The 14,040-nt window shown below is 46.4% G+C and overlaps 2 protein-coding genes across 5 annotated transcripts in view; both read left to right on the top strand.

Moving 5' to 3' along the window:
- TMEM108 (transmembrane protein 108) overlaps window positions 1-2,425 on the top strand; it is a 141,942-nt gene extending 139,517 nt beyond the window's left edge. For all 4 annotated transcript variants that reach the window (XM_015854067.3, XM_085538238.1, XM_015854069.3 and 1 more), the window contains 2 exons: window positions 430-584; window positions 2,062-2,425. In XM_015854067.3, the coding sequence (XP_015709553.2) occupies window positions 430-584; window positions 2,062-2,184 (278 nt within the window). In that variant the 3' untranslated portion in view covers window positions 2,185-2,425. The remainder of the gene's footprint in view (window positions 1-429; window positions 585-2,061) is intronic.
- A 1,561-nt stretch (window positions 2,426-3,986) lies between these two features.
- Window positions 3,987-13,965, top strand: BFSP2 (beaded filament structural protein 2). Its single transcript, XM_015854063.3, has 7 exons — window positions 3,987-4,482; window positions 7,974-8,056; window positions 9,006-9,162; window positions 9,789-9,950; window positions 12,814-12,945; window positions 13,208-13,428; window positions 13,721-13,965. The coding sequence occupies exons 1-7, from the start codon at window positions 4,036-4,038 to the stop codon at window positions 13,722-13,724; spliced, it is 1,206 nt and encodes a 401-aa protein (XP_015709549.1). The 5' UTR covers window positions 3,987-4,035; the 3' UTR covers window positions 13,725-13,965.
- The last annotated feature ends 75 nt before the right edge of the window (window positions 13,966-14,040 follow it).

Here is a 14,040-nt window from a genome sequence, read left to right as displayed (position 1 = left end):
GCCTTGGGCCAGTGTCTGCTCACAACTGCAGGGTCTGAACGTGCCAGAAGCAGATGACATCTATGCAGAGCTATCATTTGCAGTCCTTGGGGGGTGTCCTCTGTCCAAGAGGGTCTGTCAGTGCCTGGCTAGGTGTTTAGACGCCAAAGCTCTTCATTAGCCAGGCAGCCACATCAGAAGGTTTATAAACTCATGTCAAGAAGAAAGGGAAAACAATGTATGTTGCCAAGTCCGAAGCCTCATCTTCTTGGGTCAGATCCTGACTTAACTGTGTGGTTTCTGTTAGACAGGAGCTGGACCTACTGTGGGCGAACTAAATGAATGAAGGTCACCAGCTCTCTCCTTAAGTAGCTTTAAGCTGGATCTCCACTACTGATGAGCTCTCCTTGAAAGGAAATAACCAACTTCTTGACATGTTTCTGTTGACAGCGGTACTGCTGACAGTCTGCTGCATGAGGAGGAAGAAGAAGACATCCAACCCGGAAAACAATCTGAGCTATTGGAATAATGCTATTACCATGGACTACTTCAACAGGCATGCTGTGGAGTTACCGAGAGAGATCCAGTCCCTGGAAACATCAGAGGTACCTCACTTGCATAAGTAGAGCTTGAAAACTGTAACTGAAGCTATACTGGGAGATGAGGAGAGGAAGTCATGTTAATAAAGTCTTGAAAATGACTGTTTACGAGGGTGGATAGTGATAGGACAAGGGGGAATGGTTTTAAACTGAGACGGGGAGGTTTAGGTGAGATATTAGGAGGAAGTTTTTCACACAGAGGGTGGTGACGCACTGGAACAGGTTGCCCAAGGAGGCTGTGGATGCCCCATCCCTGGAGGCATTCAAGGCCAGGCTGGATGTGGCTCTGGGCAGCCTGGTCTGGTGGTTGGTGACCCTGCACATAGCAGGGGGGTTGAAACCAGATGATGATTGTGGTCCTTTTCAACCCAGGCCATCCTATAATTCCATGAAATCCCTGTGCATATTCAGGGCAATAACTTTTTCAAAAGGCTTCAACCTCTCTCCAACAAGTCTATCATAAGGTGCAATAAATAATAATAAATAAGCCTATCGTTTTTTAAGTACCAGTCCAGAAAGTGAGTCCTCCAGTACGTTAGTGATCCAAACATCAGAATATGGGAGTGTATAGTGCTGGCACACCCTCCTCAGCCTTTCCTGAAGGGCTCTCTCTGATTCACCAGCAGTATTCCTGTATGGGCAGGTGATCCTACTGATGGAAATACTAGCTGGCCTCAGAGATGGAAAAGAACAATTTAGCTTAGTTCAAAGGTATTTAAAACTTAGAACCAGTGAAGAGTTTGAGCTTACGCTGAAGTGACTTTCAAGAGGTCAGCTGGCTGACTAACTGACTTGTTGAATTGAAATAAAAAAGTGTCCAGAAAGAAACCTCTGAGATGCGATGTGATAAGCACTCATGATCACTTCATCACTGCCACTTTGCTGGCAATCATGTAGCTCCTGCTAAATCAGGACTCTGGTCTAGACTTAGACAAGCAGCTTTCACATGATAGGGCTATTCACATGGCCTCCAGAAGCTGCCATGTGAGTCATTTAAAACTGATTGGAATGCTACTGGACCAGTAGCTTCAAGCAGTCTATCTTCAGAAAGTAGTGAAAATGCATCTTTCATGAGATAAGACAGGCTGTCGGGTGGGAAAATGTTGCAATACGTCATGAAAGTGGAACAAAAATGAAAAGCGGAAGGTCAAACACTGGTTTGGTGCGTCTGATTTCTGGGTCCCCTCAGTGAGAAAAAATCAACCCGATTATCAGCAAAATTGAGGATTATCAGAGAAAAGAGGATTATCAGAGCAGTGAGTGATTATCTTCACACCCAGCTCCCGCTGCCTGCAGAACTGGCTCTCTGAGGCTAGATCTCCTTTTGGAGTCCCCCGCAATTCAGGCATTTAAGAGAGAACATCTGTGGGATGGGTCCGAGTGCTCCCAAGACAGAAAGAACAGCCTTTATCTCGTGCTCGTGGGCTGGAGAGTGATGGGTGATGGTGCCACACGCTCACGCTGCTCTCTGCCCTTCTCCTAGGACCACCTCTCTGAGCCACGCTCCCCTGCCAACGGTGACTACCGCGACAGCGGGATGGTCCTCGTGAACCCCTTCTGTCAGGAAACGCTGTTCGTGGGCCACGAGCAAGTCTCTGAGATATGACCCCGCGGCTGCCCTCCTCCTGCAGTTTCCTCTCTACTGTCTCCAAATTATAAATATATATATATATTATAAATATAACCTTTGTGTAACCCTGAATTACAAGAAATGTTTTCAGCTTTTCTTTTTTCTTTTCTTCTTTTTTCCCTCCCCCCTCAGAATTGTCAGCCCCTTTTTTATAAGTGTGGTAAAACTTTACAGAACAGACTGTGGCTTTATAAAATAAAGGTATTTCTAAACAAAACACCTGCCGGATTGACTGCTTTCTTCCCTATCCTCTACAAACTCTTGCTAAATCTACGTGGCCTGAAAGAACACTGGGTAGAGCCGGTCCTGATGTAGGCTGTGTGTTTGCTACAGCATCCTGCAATGGCTTCAGAGCAATGTGAAGTTATGTGACCTCTCTCAGCCTGGCTGTGTGTTCCTGCTTGGTGACCATCCCCTCCCTATGCTGTGTTGCCATCTGGCTCCAGTCACTCCTTTAGGTTGCCAGGCTGGGATACAGGCTGAGCAGGACCGGTCTGGTCTCCAGTAGTGGTCCATGTGGGTCACATGCCTGTCATGCATCCTGCACATGGCTGCAGTGCTGCCTGCACACCCAGTGGGATGACTCAGAGTCTGAACCCCACTGGGGTCTGCAAACTCAGCAGGGAGGCAGCAGGAAAGCTGGGACAGAGCAGGACGATGAATGAACCTAACGCACCCATGAGGTCCAGGAGATGGGCAACCCACCTGAGCGATAACATTGCTCAGTGACTTTTTTTATGTTATCTCTCTCAGATAGGAAGACCTGAGCTCTAATTTTAGCTTTGAAAGTGTTTTACAAGAGCAGAAACCAGAATGGCCTTTTTTCTTGCATAAATGCCCTAACAATTACACTTTGGACACGCAGCTGCTCTTCTCCAGCCCAATGAGTCCCGAATTACTTCCCACAGAGCAAACAGCCTCTTAAGAAGGTGAGTGTCCCCTTTGTAGGAACAGAAATCTCCGCAGTGTTTTGAAGCAAACTGGCATTTCAGTCCTACCCAGTTAAGCAGCAGATTGCAAGCTGTAATAGTAGTGTGGGAATAGGAAAGGCGAATGAACCTTAAATGGTGGGTTAGAAATGGACCGATACAGGCAGAGGGTAACATGGAGTGTGGAATGACTTTGCTAAATCGAGGTTCTCTCTTTGAGTGAACCTGAACAGTTACCACGGGACCAATTTTGGGTTTTGCTCTATAAATTGCCTTTCTCACTTTGCTCAGCAAGTGGAGCGGCTTCTGTCCCTTGAGGCCTCAGCCTTCTCGGTGTGTCAAGTGGAGACGTGAAGGGTGCGGTGTCCCTGATCTGAGACTGCTGGGCCAGGGCTGTCCATAGAATGAGGAGGGATTCAAGTCCCTGCATCAGCAAAACGCAGAATGGGCATGACCACAGCTCCACAGCTCAGAGGTTGGTTTTACTTAACTTTAAGTAACATCTTGCTGCAGGAGGGCCTGTCAGGAGTAAGCGAGCAGCCAGTGTGTTTGTAATTCATGGATGGATGGATGAAGGCAGGAGATCATCCAGGCGTCAGCGCAGAGAACACGGCTGGCATTTTCACACGTACGTTGTCATGAATTCCTGCCCCGCTGTGCCCGTAAACACCATTGTGCTGTTCATCTGCCACATTTGCAGCAGCAGCAGCAGGGAGATTTGCCCTGAAATGGATTGCTGACCCAGCTGCCGCCGGGACAATGCACAAAGCCCGCCTTCCAGAAAGCCGTCGCACAAAGCCGAAAGCCCCACCGAGCCCCGACCTGCTGGGCTCGGCACATCCCTCCGCCAGTGCGGGGCTGGCGGCGGGGCTGAGCGGGCGGCAGCGGCAGCGGCATCATGCCCTTGCCCAGGCGCCGGTCGTCCTTCCTGGGGCAGCAAGCCCCTTCCTCCACCGCCGACAGCGTGGGGGGCCCGGGGCGCCGGGTGAGCGTGGGCAGCCTGTCGAGGCCGCCCGGGGTCTACGTGGGTGCCGTGCCCACCGGAGGAGTGAGCAGCTTGGGCACCCGCGTGTCCCGCCGAGCGCTGGGCATCAGCAGCGTCTTCCTGCAAGGGCTGCGCAGCTCCTGCTCCGCCGTGCCCCTGTCCGCGGGGCTGGAGAAGGGCAGGGGGCTCTCCTACGAGAGCCTGAACGGCTGCCTGGTGGAATACATCGAGAAGGTGCGGGCCCTCGAGCAGGTCAACCAGGAGCTGGAGGAGCACATCCGAGTCTACCTGGACAAGAAGTCCTCCAGCGTGGGCAGCTGGGGAGCGCTGCGGGAGAGCTGGGAGGCCGTGTACCACCAGGTGAGTGCGAAACACGGCTTAACCTGATGGTGCAGCCAGTGCGGAGGGTGTTAAGTCTGTCCTTGTGATAATTGCAGCCTTATCGCTTCACAGCGTGCCGTGGAAAATGCTTATGTTAAGGAGGAGAATTGCCTGAGGCATCCTGTGCATGGGAGTGATTGAGATTCACCCCAAGGTGCCACACTCGGCTCCTATGGAAATGGGACAATTCTCTAATATTTTTCTTCCTTAGCTGTGGTTATTAAGCCAAGAATCAAAATTATTAACAGGAAACTGCTAGGACTGAATTAGTTTATCCATCATCATGATATCATTACAAGCCTGTTAGTCATGTTGGTGCTTTAGGTTTGTTTTAATTAGCAATTCAGATTTTTACTTTCTTCCCTCGTTTGCTTGATGACACTTCCCAAAAGCTCTATTTATTGCAAAATAATCATGACATGACTGCAAATGAGCCACTCCATCCCTTCGCTTCCCACTCTGGCCACCCCCTGCACCCACCTCTCTTGATGTTTTACAGCAGTCTTAGAGGGGGCAGTTCCTTTAGGACCCTGTTGGATCGTCTTTGGGAAGCTTGAAAGGCGGCTTCTCATTCCCCAAGAACTTCTGTGCTGTGCCACGGGCTGGCCAGACTTACACCTCTGGCTTAGGAAAGAGGGTGTGTTGTTAGTGTGCTGCACTTTTAGGGCTGCACCCAGAATGCCTCAGATGCCGTCTGAACCCCTTGTGCAGTGGGATATTCTATGACAGCGTAAACCTCCACCACCTTCACATTCAGCTGTGAGGTGGGGTTGTTAGCTTTTAACTTTGCGTGCAGGCAACATTTCAGGTTTTACAGAGTACATATCAATCTCCCCAGCCTCAATCCAGGTGCTACTCTTCCCAAGGCAATGCAACAAAAGGCCACTCTTGCTGCCTTCATGCTTTTCTCCTTTGGGCTCTGAAAGAAGGCTGAGCCGTGAGAGGCTGGCTAAAAGCATTGCAACTTCAGTGCTTGGCACCTGATCAGCAACATGAGCCATTAGTCTGGCCTATAGGAGTGTGTTGGAGACAATGGTCTGATAGAAACCATTTATTTCAGCATTTGGAAGAAAAGATTAAGCCATGAGCTTCTGAAGTTTTCCTGTAAAGGCATCTTGCGTAAAGTTAAAAGCCTGAATATTTTCTGTTACATGAAAAAGCAACACATGAGACTCGTTAACACACCTGAGACCATGGACTCAGCAGCATCCAGAAAGGATGCACTGAACTCAGCTTCTCTGCTTAGTGATTTACATCCCTCTGAACTGCTCCGTACATATTTGCTGGCAAGATGTTCCCTGTTTCCTCGAAGGCTTTCATTTTCCATAGACATTTGGTCAGATACTGCAGCTGCGTGGGCTCACTGCTGGAGGCAAATGGACTTGTTTTGGCAGGTCAGGGCAAATCGCAGGGCAGCGTTTGTTTACGCTGAGTAGAGCGAGGGGAAAAGTAGCAGCTTCATCCATTCATGTATGAGTGGCAGCAGGAGGGCAAAGTACAATAATTTCTGGAGAAACTAAGGGGAAAAAGCAGATTCCAGGATCAGATTTTCTAGAACTGAGGAGAAGAAAGAAGATTCAGTAAGTGTTGGTCCTTTCTCCATCCTGGAAGGCCCCACAGCCCCAGAATGCCCCAGAAGGGAGTACCTGGGGCTCAGTGCTGGTCCAGGGAGGCTGCAGTGGAGCAGGGAAGAGGAAATAAGAGTCTGAGTGCTGAAGATGAGCCATCTCTGTGTGCTGGAGAGCACGTAAAGTTCTTGTGGCTGGTCTGGCTGCTGTGCCACAAGGCATTTTCTCTGCCCGCACCTGTAGCTTTTGTAACATCTCTGACTTCTGCGCTTTGAAGGTTTCTCAGACCTAAAGTGAGGCTTTTTTTGGCCCTGTACTAACTTCCACCATGGACACCTCAGTGTGGGGCGTAGGTTATTCCTCCAGCTACCTCCTCGTCCTTGAGTTTGTAAGAATTCATGGCAGTGAGCCACTTTTTGTAATGATTGATGTTAATTACAGGTACCAAGTTTTCAGCATTGCATTTCCCCCTCCACCCCTTTAGTGAGCAGCAGGCGTAGGAGCAGGTAGGAGGACCACACTACAGCACTGATCCCACTGGCAGTACTTAGGATGACTTGTCTGGACACAGCCTGGATAACCCATGTTGCACAGTGTGTTTCACCTTGGGAGAACAGAACACTTCAAGGGATTTGCCATCCCATACAGTCACAGACTTAATTATCCAAAGTAAGATATAGAGATTTCCTGGCCCACTTAAGAATCTGCTCCTATTGCTGTGGTGGTTTGGTTTCCACCACAAATTTCTGTACGTATCTGGAACAGATCAAAGAGATGTTTGTTTACTCAGCCCATCACAGCCCTACAGGCTCCTGTAGCACCATGCAGCCTCCCACTCTTGGTCCTTCACTACCAACCCTGTCAGATGGCAGGCACTCCCTGAGACAAGGAATTGAGGTGCAGACAGTGGGACTGGGTCAGTACTGAGTGCACTTCCAGGTAGGTCCCCAGCTCCAGCTTGTTGCTGATGCTGGGTGGTTGCTCCAGCCATCATCATGGCTTCAGGCTTAGTTCAGCTCCTCCAAAGTGCAGCAGCAGCCCCAAGGGGCTGGGCCTGTGGAGCCCCTGGTTTAAGTGTTTGCTGTCACCCTAGTAGCAAATTGAACCTTTCTTTGGCCAATGCATGTGACACTCTAGGTCAGGCTGTGGCCTTTTTTTACCATTTCCCATTCTGTATAACCCTCTTGAATCCCAACAGGGCTCTGTGTCACAAGCCTGTCAGGTTTGATTGCCCCTCAAGCGCCTCCTGGTGATTAAAGCTACACCAAAGAATCGTAGCAATGATACCACAGTTTTATTTGCGCAGTCTCTCCAAAGCACTTCAAGTTCAGTGTAATAATATTTGAAGACTGACTGCTTCCCAGGTCTCGTATCTACAGCAAGAGTGTATGCAGTCCCATCAGAGAAGAAAAACAGCACTCTGGGAGCTGAGGACCACTCACTCAAGGCACGAGCATCAAATATTCCTTGGCTCACGGAAGAAGATGACCCTGAAGAGGACTGCTGATATGGGAAGTAGAATAGGAGCTGCATAAGTGCTCCTTAAACTGTATCTAGAAACTCTAAGTGGGACTTAAATGCTGAACATACCTTATGTGCTGTAATGAATTTTGCCCCTTGTGACCAGCTGACAGTTGGGATGAATGTGTTTCTACAAGAAGATGAATCCTTAGGAGCAACGAACGTGTCGGTGAAAAATCACAGCCTATTTGCAGACAAATTGTGAATTGATATGTACAAAAGTCATTGATTTAATTACCTGGAATGAGTCATGTGAACAGCCCCAGGCTAAAAGATTCTTTTCAGAATCAGAACTGTTCATCTGCTTAAGACAGATGGGCCGTGCAGGTAGCGCCTGTGTGAGATGCTAATTGCTTGAGCTGTGTTGTCTCTCCCTTCCAGGTGGGTGAAGCAGTCCTTGAGAACGCCCGTCTCATGCTGCACACCGAGAACATTCAGGCCTCTGCTGAAGACTTTAAGGACAGGTAGACCTGAGGCTGCACCTGGCCGGCCCGCTTCCCTGACACTGTGCCTTGGCAAATGCTTACTCAATGGGGGTGTAAGGCTTAGTGACGATTAGCCCACCTAACGTGGGAGGGTTGTGGTAACACAGCAAAGTAACTACAATTCTAACGTTATTTTGGAACACATTCTGAAGATTAATGTTTATTAATCTAATCATCTGTAGTTTTATTCTTTGATATATGGGCATTGATGTCTCTCTGAGAGGCCAACGTTCATTCAGATTAGTGTTGATACTTTACAGAGGCAAGTGTTCGTGTGGGTTTTAGTTCCAGTTGTCACAGCAGTGGTTTTAGAACTGTTGATGCAGCACCTGAAGCACGTTCAGTGCACCACTGCAAACCTTGCTGTGGAAACATCAGATAAGGAAAGAGAAATGGGCTGCACTAATTTTCCTTGTCTTCACTGAGAGAAAGGAATGGTGAAAGAAGATCCTAAGTACTGATCAACCACCTTTTAAAAAGTCTTTCTGTTTGCAAAGCCTAACATTTAGGTACATGAGCATGTGAAGCTCTGTATTACTCACAGGGCCTGATCCTTCTAGTTTTTACTCCTAATGGACGTTATGTACGGCAGGGAAGAGCAGGCAGCAGTCACACTGAGAAACAGAAAAATCCACACGTATTCGTGTGGTACACAAACATCAGACCTAGCAGAAGACAACTTGCCTCTCCATGCTTATCAGGAGTGCTGTCAGCCTGACGCTGCTGCACCACAGCCGGCTGGTCCGGCCTCTTTCATTAGGCCCAGAGTTAATGACAAGGTACATCAAGACAAAGGTGAGGGCAGAGCACATCTCATGTGTTTCTGTGCCTCTGTCAGGGGCACAAGAGCTAATTAACAAAATGGCGTCATTAAAAAGATGCACATTTTTCTTGCTGAGCTGTGCCTACTTTGTTTTCCTCTCTACAGGTATGAAAATGAACAGCCGTTCAGAAAGGCAGTGGAAGATGAAATTAATTCCCTTTACAAAGTGATTGATGATGCTAATTTAACTAAAATGGATCTGGAGAGCCAGATAGAAAGCATGAAGGAAGAACTAACTTTGCTGTCAAAGACCCATGAAGAAGTAAGTCCAGGGTTGGGGCGCTGCAGAGCTAATGTGTGCCTGCTTCGTGTGGCTGGCATCGTGCACTGGGCAGAGCAAGCACTGTCATCTCCTGATGGGGGAAACTTCACCAGTGGGGCCTCAATTAAGCAGCTGCTACTTAATTCGTGTAGGAGGCAGCCAGCAGTTGTGTGGATGGTTCTAAAGTAGAGGAGAGATTGAATCGGGATGCATCATGGATGTGAGGCTCTATCCTTACATCTCTTTCAGCTGATTTTTTCCAAATACAAGATTCCAGCAGTACTGGTAGGCAAGTGGAGGCTTGGGTTGCCAAGGGAAAGCTTCATCCCCTCCCCACTTTTATAAGCCTATGCACAGCATTGGCTTTTTGCTGCAGGTGACCAGCGGCTTCAGTACCACAGCAAGCCATAAGAAAGATGGAAGTTGTTTCAGATAAGAGGGAAAACATGGAAAATGGGAAGATGTGCAAAATCCCCTTTTAACTTCCACTAAATCACTAACACGGAGGCATCACTGGGGACCACGTTTCATTTTTCTGTGGCAACAGAATAGCTCTTCCTCAACCCCCAATCTGATGCTACCATGGTCCATTTCACTTTTTCTTACGTCTGTTATTGTTGTTGAAGGATGTGAAGGTGTTGTATAAACAACTTGCTGGATCTCAGCTGGAAGAACTTGATGTTCCCCTGGGAAGTGGCCTGGACAACATACTGGAAAAGATCCGAATCCACTGGGAGAGAGACATTGAAAAGAATCGTGCTGAGGCAGGTGCCCTGCTCCGTACCAAGGTAAGCACTGACATCAGTCTCCATAAGTTACTCCAGCATCTGCCCAGCGCTTTGCAGTAACTTCAAGGCTTGGTTTTTGGTTTTGGTGTTATTGTTTGTAAATGGTGCCACTGATATCACAGGTATTTGTGGGAGACTTCTAAGGGCTCTGCAGCGTTGGCTAAGAAAAATGAACTTAATCACTTGATACCTCCTGTAGAGGATGCACCAATCATTACCCTACTTACTGGAGCCATTCCTTCTCTGGAGAATGTACAGAGACCCATAAATCAAAAGGGCAAAATACATCTCTCTACGCTAATTATACAGCTATGCATTCCTCCTTGAAATTGTTTCCTTTGGCAGCAGTGGGAAAATTGGAAATGAAAAGTGATGATAATAGACATCCCCTTTGAAAGTTGTCTCCTCACTTGATGCTGAATCTAAACCAGCCTTTTAACGCAGCTTTTCCTCTGTCACAAAGGATCATTCTCATTTTTCCTGCCCGGCTGAAGTATTTTTGCAGAACTGAAGCATTAAGTTCATGATCCTGTGTTTTAACAGCTATCTAATTCTGAGTTGGTGGTGACACATCAAATCACAACCACAGCTGTGCTGCAGAGATATTTAGCAAAGGCACAGTCTCATCTGTCCTTTGATACATAGTTATTATGGGAGGGGTAGGGGACAGCGGTGTGGAAGAAGAAGAAAAGCAAGAAATACGTTTGCAAAGATATGTGCATGTTCTGAGTGGAAGAAAACGAGTCCTATGACAACAACAATATCTAAGATACTAGGGAATGTACAAGAGGCCAACTATGAGTTCATCCTGGAGGACCCACATTCTTCAGTGTCCCCACTCTCCTGCCCTAATGATACCTCTGTATGTGCAAACAGTCAGTTGCAACTTCATTCTCTCCCTTTCCTTCATACCTCCAACCTTTTATCTGCTCTCAGATATGATTTGGAGAGAAAACTGCCAGCTCAAAATGACCATTTGATCCTACAGCTGTGATTTCAATTCAGGCCAACACCAGATGTGGCAGAGAAGCTGACAGGCAGACAAAGCCCAGCCCCTCCTTACTTCAACACCTTAGTCAGATCTCTTCTTACTTAGAGATTTGTTGCAGATTACTTGTTTAGATTTGCTTTTCTAATGGAAGAACCAGAATATCTTAAATTTCTGGGAAGAACAGTTCTGGTTTTGAACAGGTTCTGGTATGACATTCTAGCCTGGGTTCTTTTTGTCCCCAAATTAAACTCAGATGATGCAGCTTTGTATCTCAGATAAATACACGTTGTTACTATTTATACAGGTAACAGGAGCTACACTAATTACATCCATTCTTTTTTCCAAATCATTCCTTCCTATGCTGCTGGGTCACACCGTTTTATCATCCAAGTGGTGACAAATTTGTCCTTGCACTTAGGCAGCACTGAAAGAGAACAAGAACTCCTTAATTTCTAACCAATTCCTTGCCTCATTTACTTTTTCTTTTGGCTGGACTTGCAATTTTGGGTTGATTTTCATGGGTATTTATACACCACAACATAACAGTTTTGTTTTCTGCCACCCATAAGTCTTTCCAGTTCATGATTTATCCACGAGGCAGTACAGCTTAATGCACCATGCCGTTAAAATTCTATCATAATGAACCTAGACCTTAATCTTCCTCTGCGTTTCCTGTCTCTTGACCAGCTGTTGATCCATGGCAGTACTTTGCCCTGCACACACAATTGCACAGCTTTCCCTGCCGTCCCCCACATTATCTCTCATAAAAGGCCTTGAAAATCTCATGGATTATGTCAGTTGTTTCTCCCTCCTTCACTGCTTTGCTAACATGCTCCTTGACCAGTGAAGACATTAACAACGCCCACACCCCTCTACAGATGTCATGCTGCTCAGACCCTGGATGTTGGTGTCCTAATTATACTTTAATTGTCTTGATTCCATTAAAAAGACATTAATGAGAGATTCTACGCTCTTGCAGAATGCCTGACTCAGAACTGCACAGATGTTTTTGAAATCCATACGTTCCTAAGAAGTTCAAGCACTAAAGAGCTAAAGATTTCAGAGGATGATTTCATTCTCTGTTTTTATTATCCAGCTGTTTGTGGGCACCACAATTCAGTATAGCCTTTCTTTGTGGAGTGTCTCAGGAACAGGATGGGCAGAGGCCCCAGAAGATGCCATCTGCCTCGTGAAGAGGGTACGAACATTATGTCTGCACTTCTCTGCAGAAGGAATCCCAAAGCTGAAGCCAAATTTCATGCCCAGCAATACCTTCCATATGGACATCTGTGGGATGACTCAATTGGTAATCCTGGTTCAAAACCTTTGCAGCTCATCCAGTGCATCACTTCCCCTGCCATCCTCAGTATTTAAGGTCTGACGGGCCATTTCCATCTGCCTGTTGTGTTATTCACATCACTTGTGTTAGGAAGCCTTAAAAGCTTAGGGCAGCTGCTGCAGGAGCCCCAGCATCACATGTGGCGAGGGAAGGTGGATTTACAGGTAGTATATGGGCCAACAGTAAGGTGAACATGACTGAGAGATGAAAGGCTACAAGAAGAAGAAAAGGAATAATTACAGCAATGCTTTCTTTTTATAGGTGATTTTAAACATGCCAGTAGGAATGTTGAATAGCTTTTGTTGACGTAGACCAAGTATGTATGCTTACATGTATAGGGCATTTTACAGTAAGTGCCTAGACACTAATAACTATCCAAACCATTAAGTGCAGGAATGTAATATATAGCAATCAAACTCAAAATCAGAATTGCCACAACCTGAAAAAATATATATTAACTGTTATGTTGGAATGTAAGGCAACTAAAACATAGTTTGAGTATGCTATGACAAGATGTCATAATCTTGCACCAGCAACAGGCTGAAGCGACAGCTGCAGTGCGAAGCCAAGAGGAAGAACTGGTAGAGGGACTGAGAACCGAGTTCCATGAAACTGCCTGCAAAATACAGAGCTTGCAAGCTGAAACTGAGTCCTTGAGAACCTTGGTAAGTAACACTGGTTTTGAATGGTTATTTTCTCTCTTATTTCTTCATGATTTCTGAAGAGAGCATGCCCATGTTGTGTCATGTGTTGGTTCAACTTTTGTAATGATAACACACATTTTTCAGACTGTTTAACAAAAGGAATTCTGAAAATATTAGATTGCCATTTAAGCATAGGCAATGAAGATACTGGTGAAACATGAAAAAAAAAATTGCTCTGAAGCATATTGAAACTATTTTAATGTCTGCTGTCCTGGCCTTATAGAAGAGGGGTCTGGAGAATTCCCTATATGATGCCAAGCACTGGCACGAGATCGAACTGCAGAACCTGGGCTCTGTCATTTCCAAGCTGGAGTCAGAGATGGCAGAAATCAAAGCAGAAACTGAGCAGCAGCAGCGGGATCGTGAGAATCTGCTGACCAACAAGCAGCAGCTAGAGAAAGACATCGCTGCATATCACTGCCTTCTGGATGGAGAGCAAAGCAGGTACAATCACCTGAAACGCACATGGGGCGCTCTGGGAAGAGAATGTGACTAGAGCAGTTCTGTTTTCTTAAAGATAGGTCCTGAATCCCAGCTTTTGACTTGCTCTTCTGCTCAGCTCAGGGAGAAATGTTTACTCATCCTGAAATAAAACAAGAAGTGCATCAGATCTGTTTTCTGCTGCACAGTCAGGTCCTGACGAAGCTGATGAGATCTCAGCTGAACTGAAGATAGCACTTGGTTCAGTAATTGTCCTGTTTGTAGTAATAATCCATCTTCTTTTTCTAACTTTCAGTTGATCATGAAGTCCCCATCCTATAGAAGATCATTGCCATTCAAAGCAAAAGAAGATGTCACCGCTAAGTATGTTCTTGGAAGCGAAATGCCCATCAAAGCAGCCTGCTTTATTCAGTTTGATTCAACAGTCAAAGTAGGTTGTAGCTTGAACAACTTTATTAGACCCTCTTCATGTAATTGCTTTGCTTACAGATTTACTCATGTTGTTAAAATTATAATAAAAATAAAGAATATCAGAGTTTTTTTTTTGTTTGACTTTTTCTTTCAGCATTTTTCGTGCTAGCTGAAGGGGACATTAGCACCCATAGCCACGTAACT

This window comes from Coturnix japonica, chromosome 2 (genome assembly GCF_054131305.1).
Source record: "Coturnix japonica strain WE chromosome 2, WE-NBRP24, whole genome shotgun sequence".
NCBI lineage: Eukaryota > Metazoa > Chordata > Aves > Galliformes > Phasianidae > Coturnix > Coturnix japonica.
This window is presented reverse-complemented; position numbering and strand designations above follow the sequence as displayed.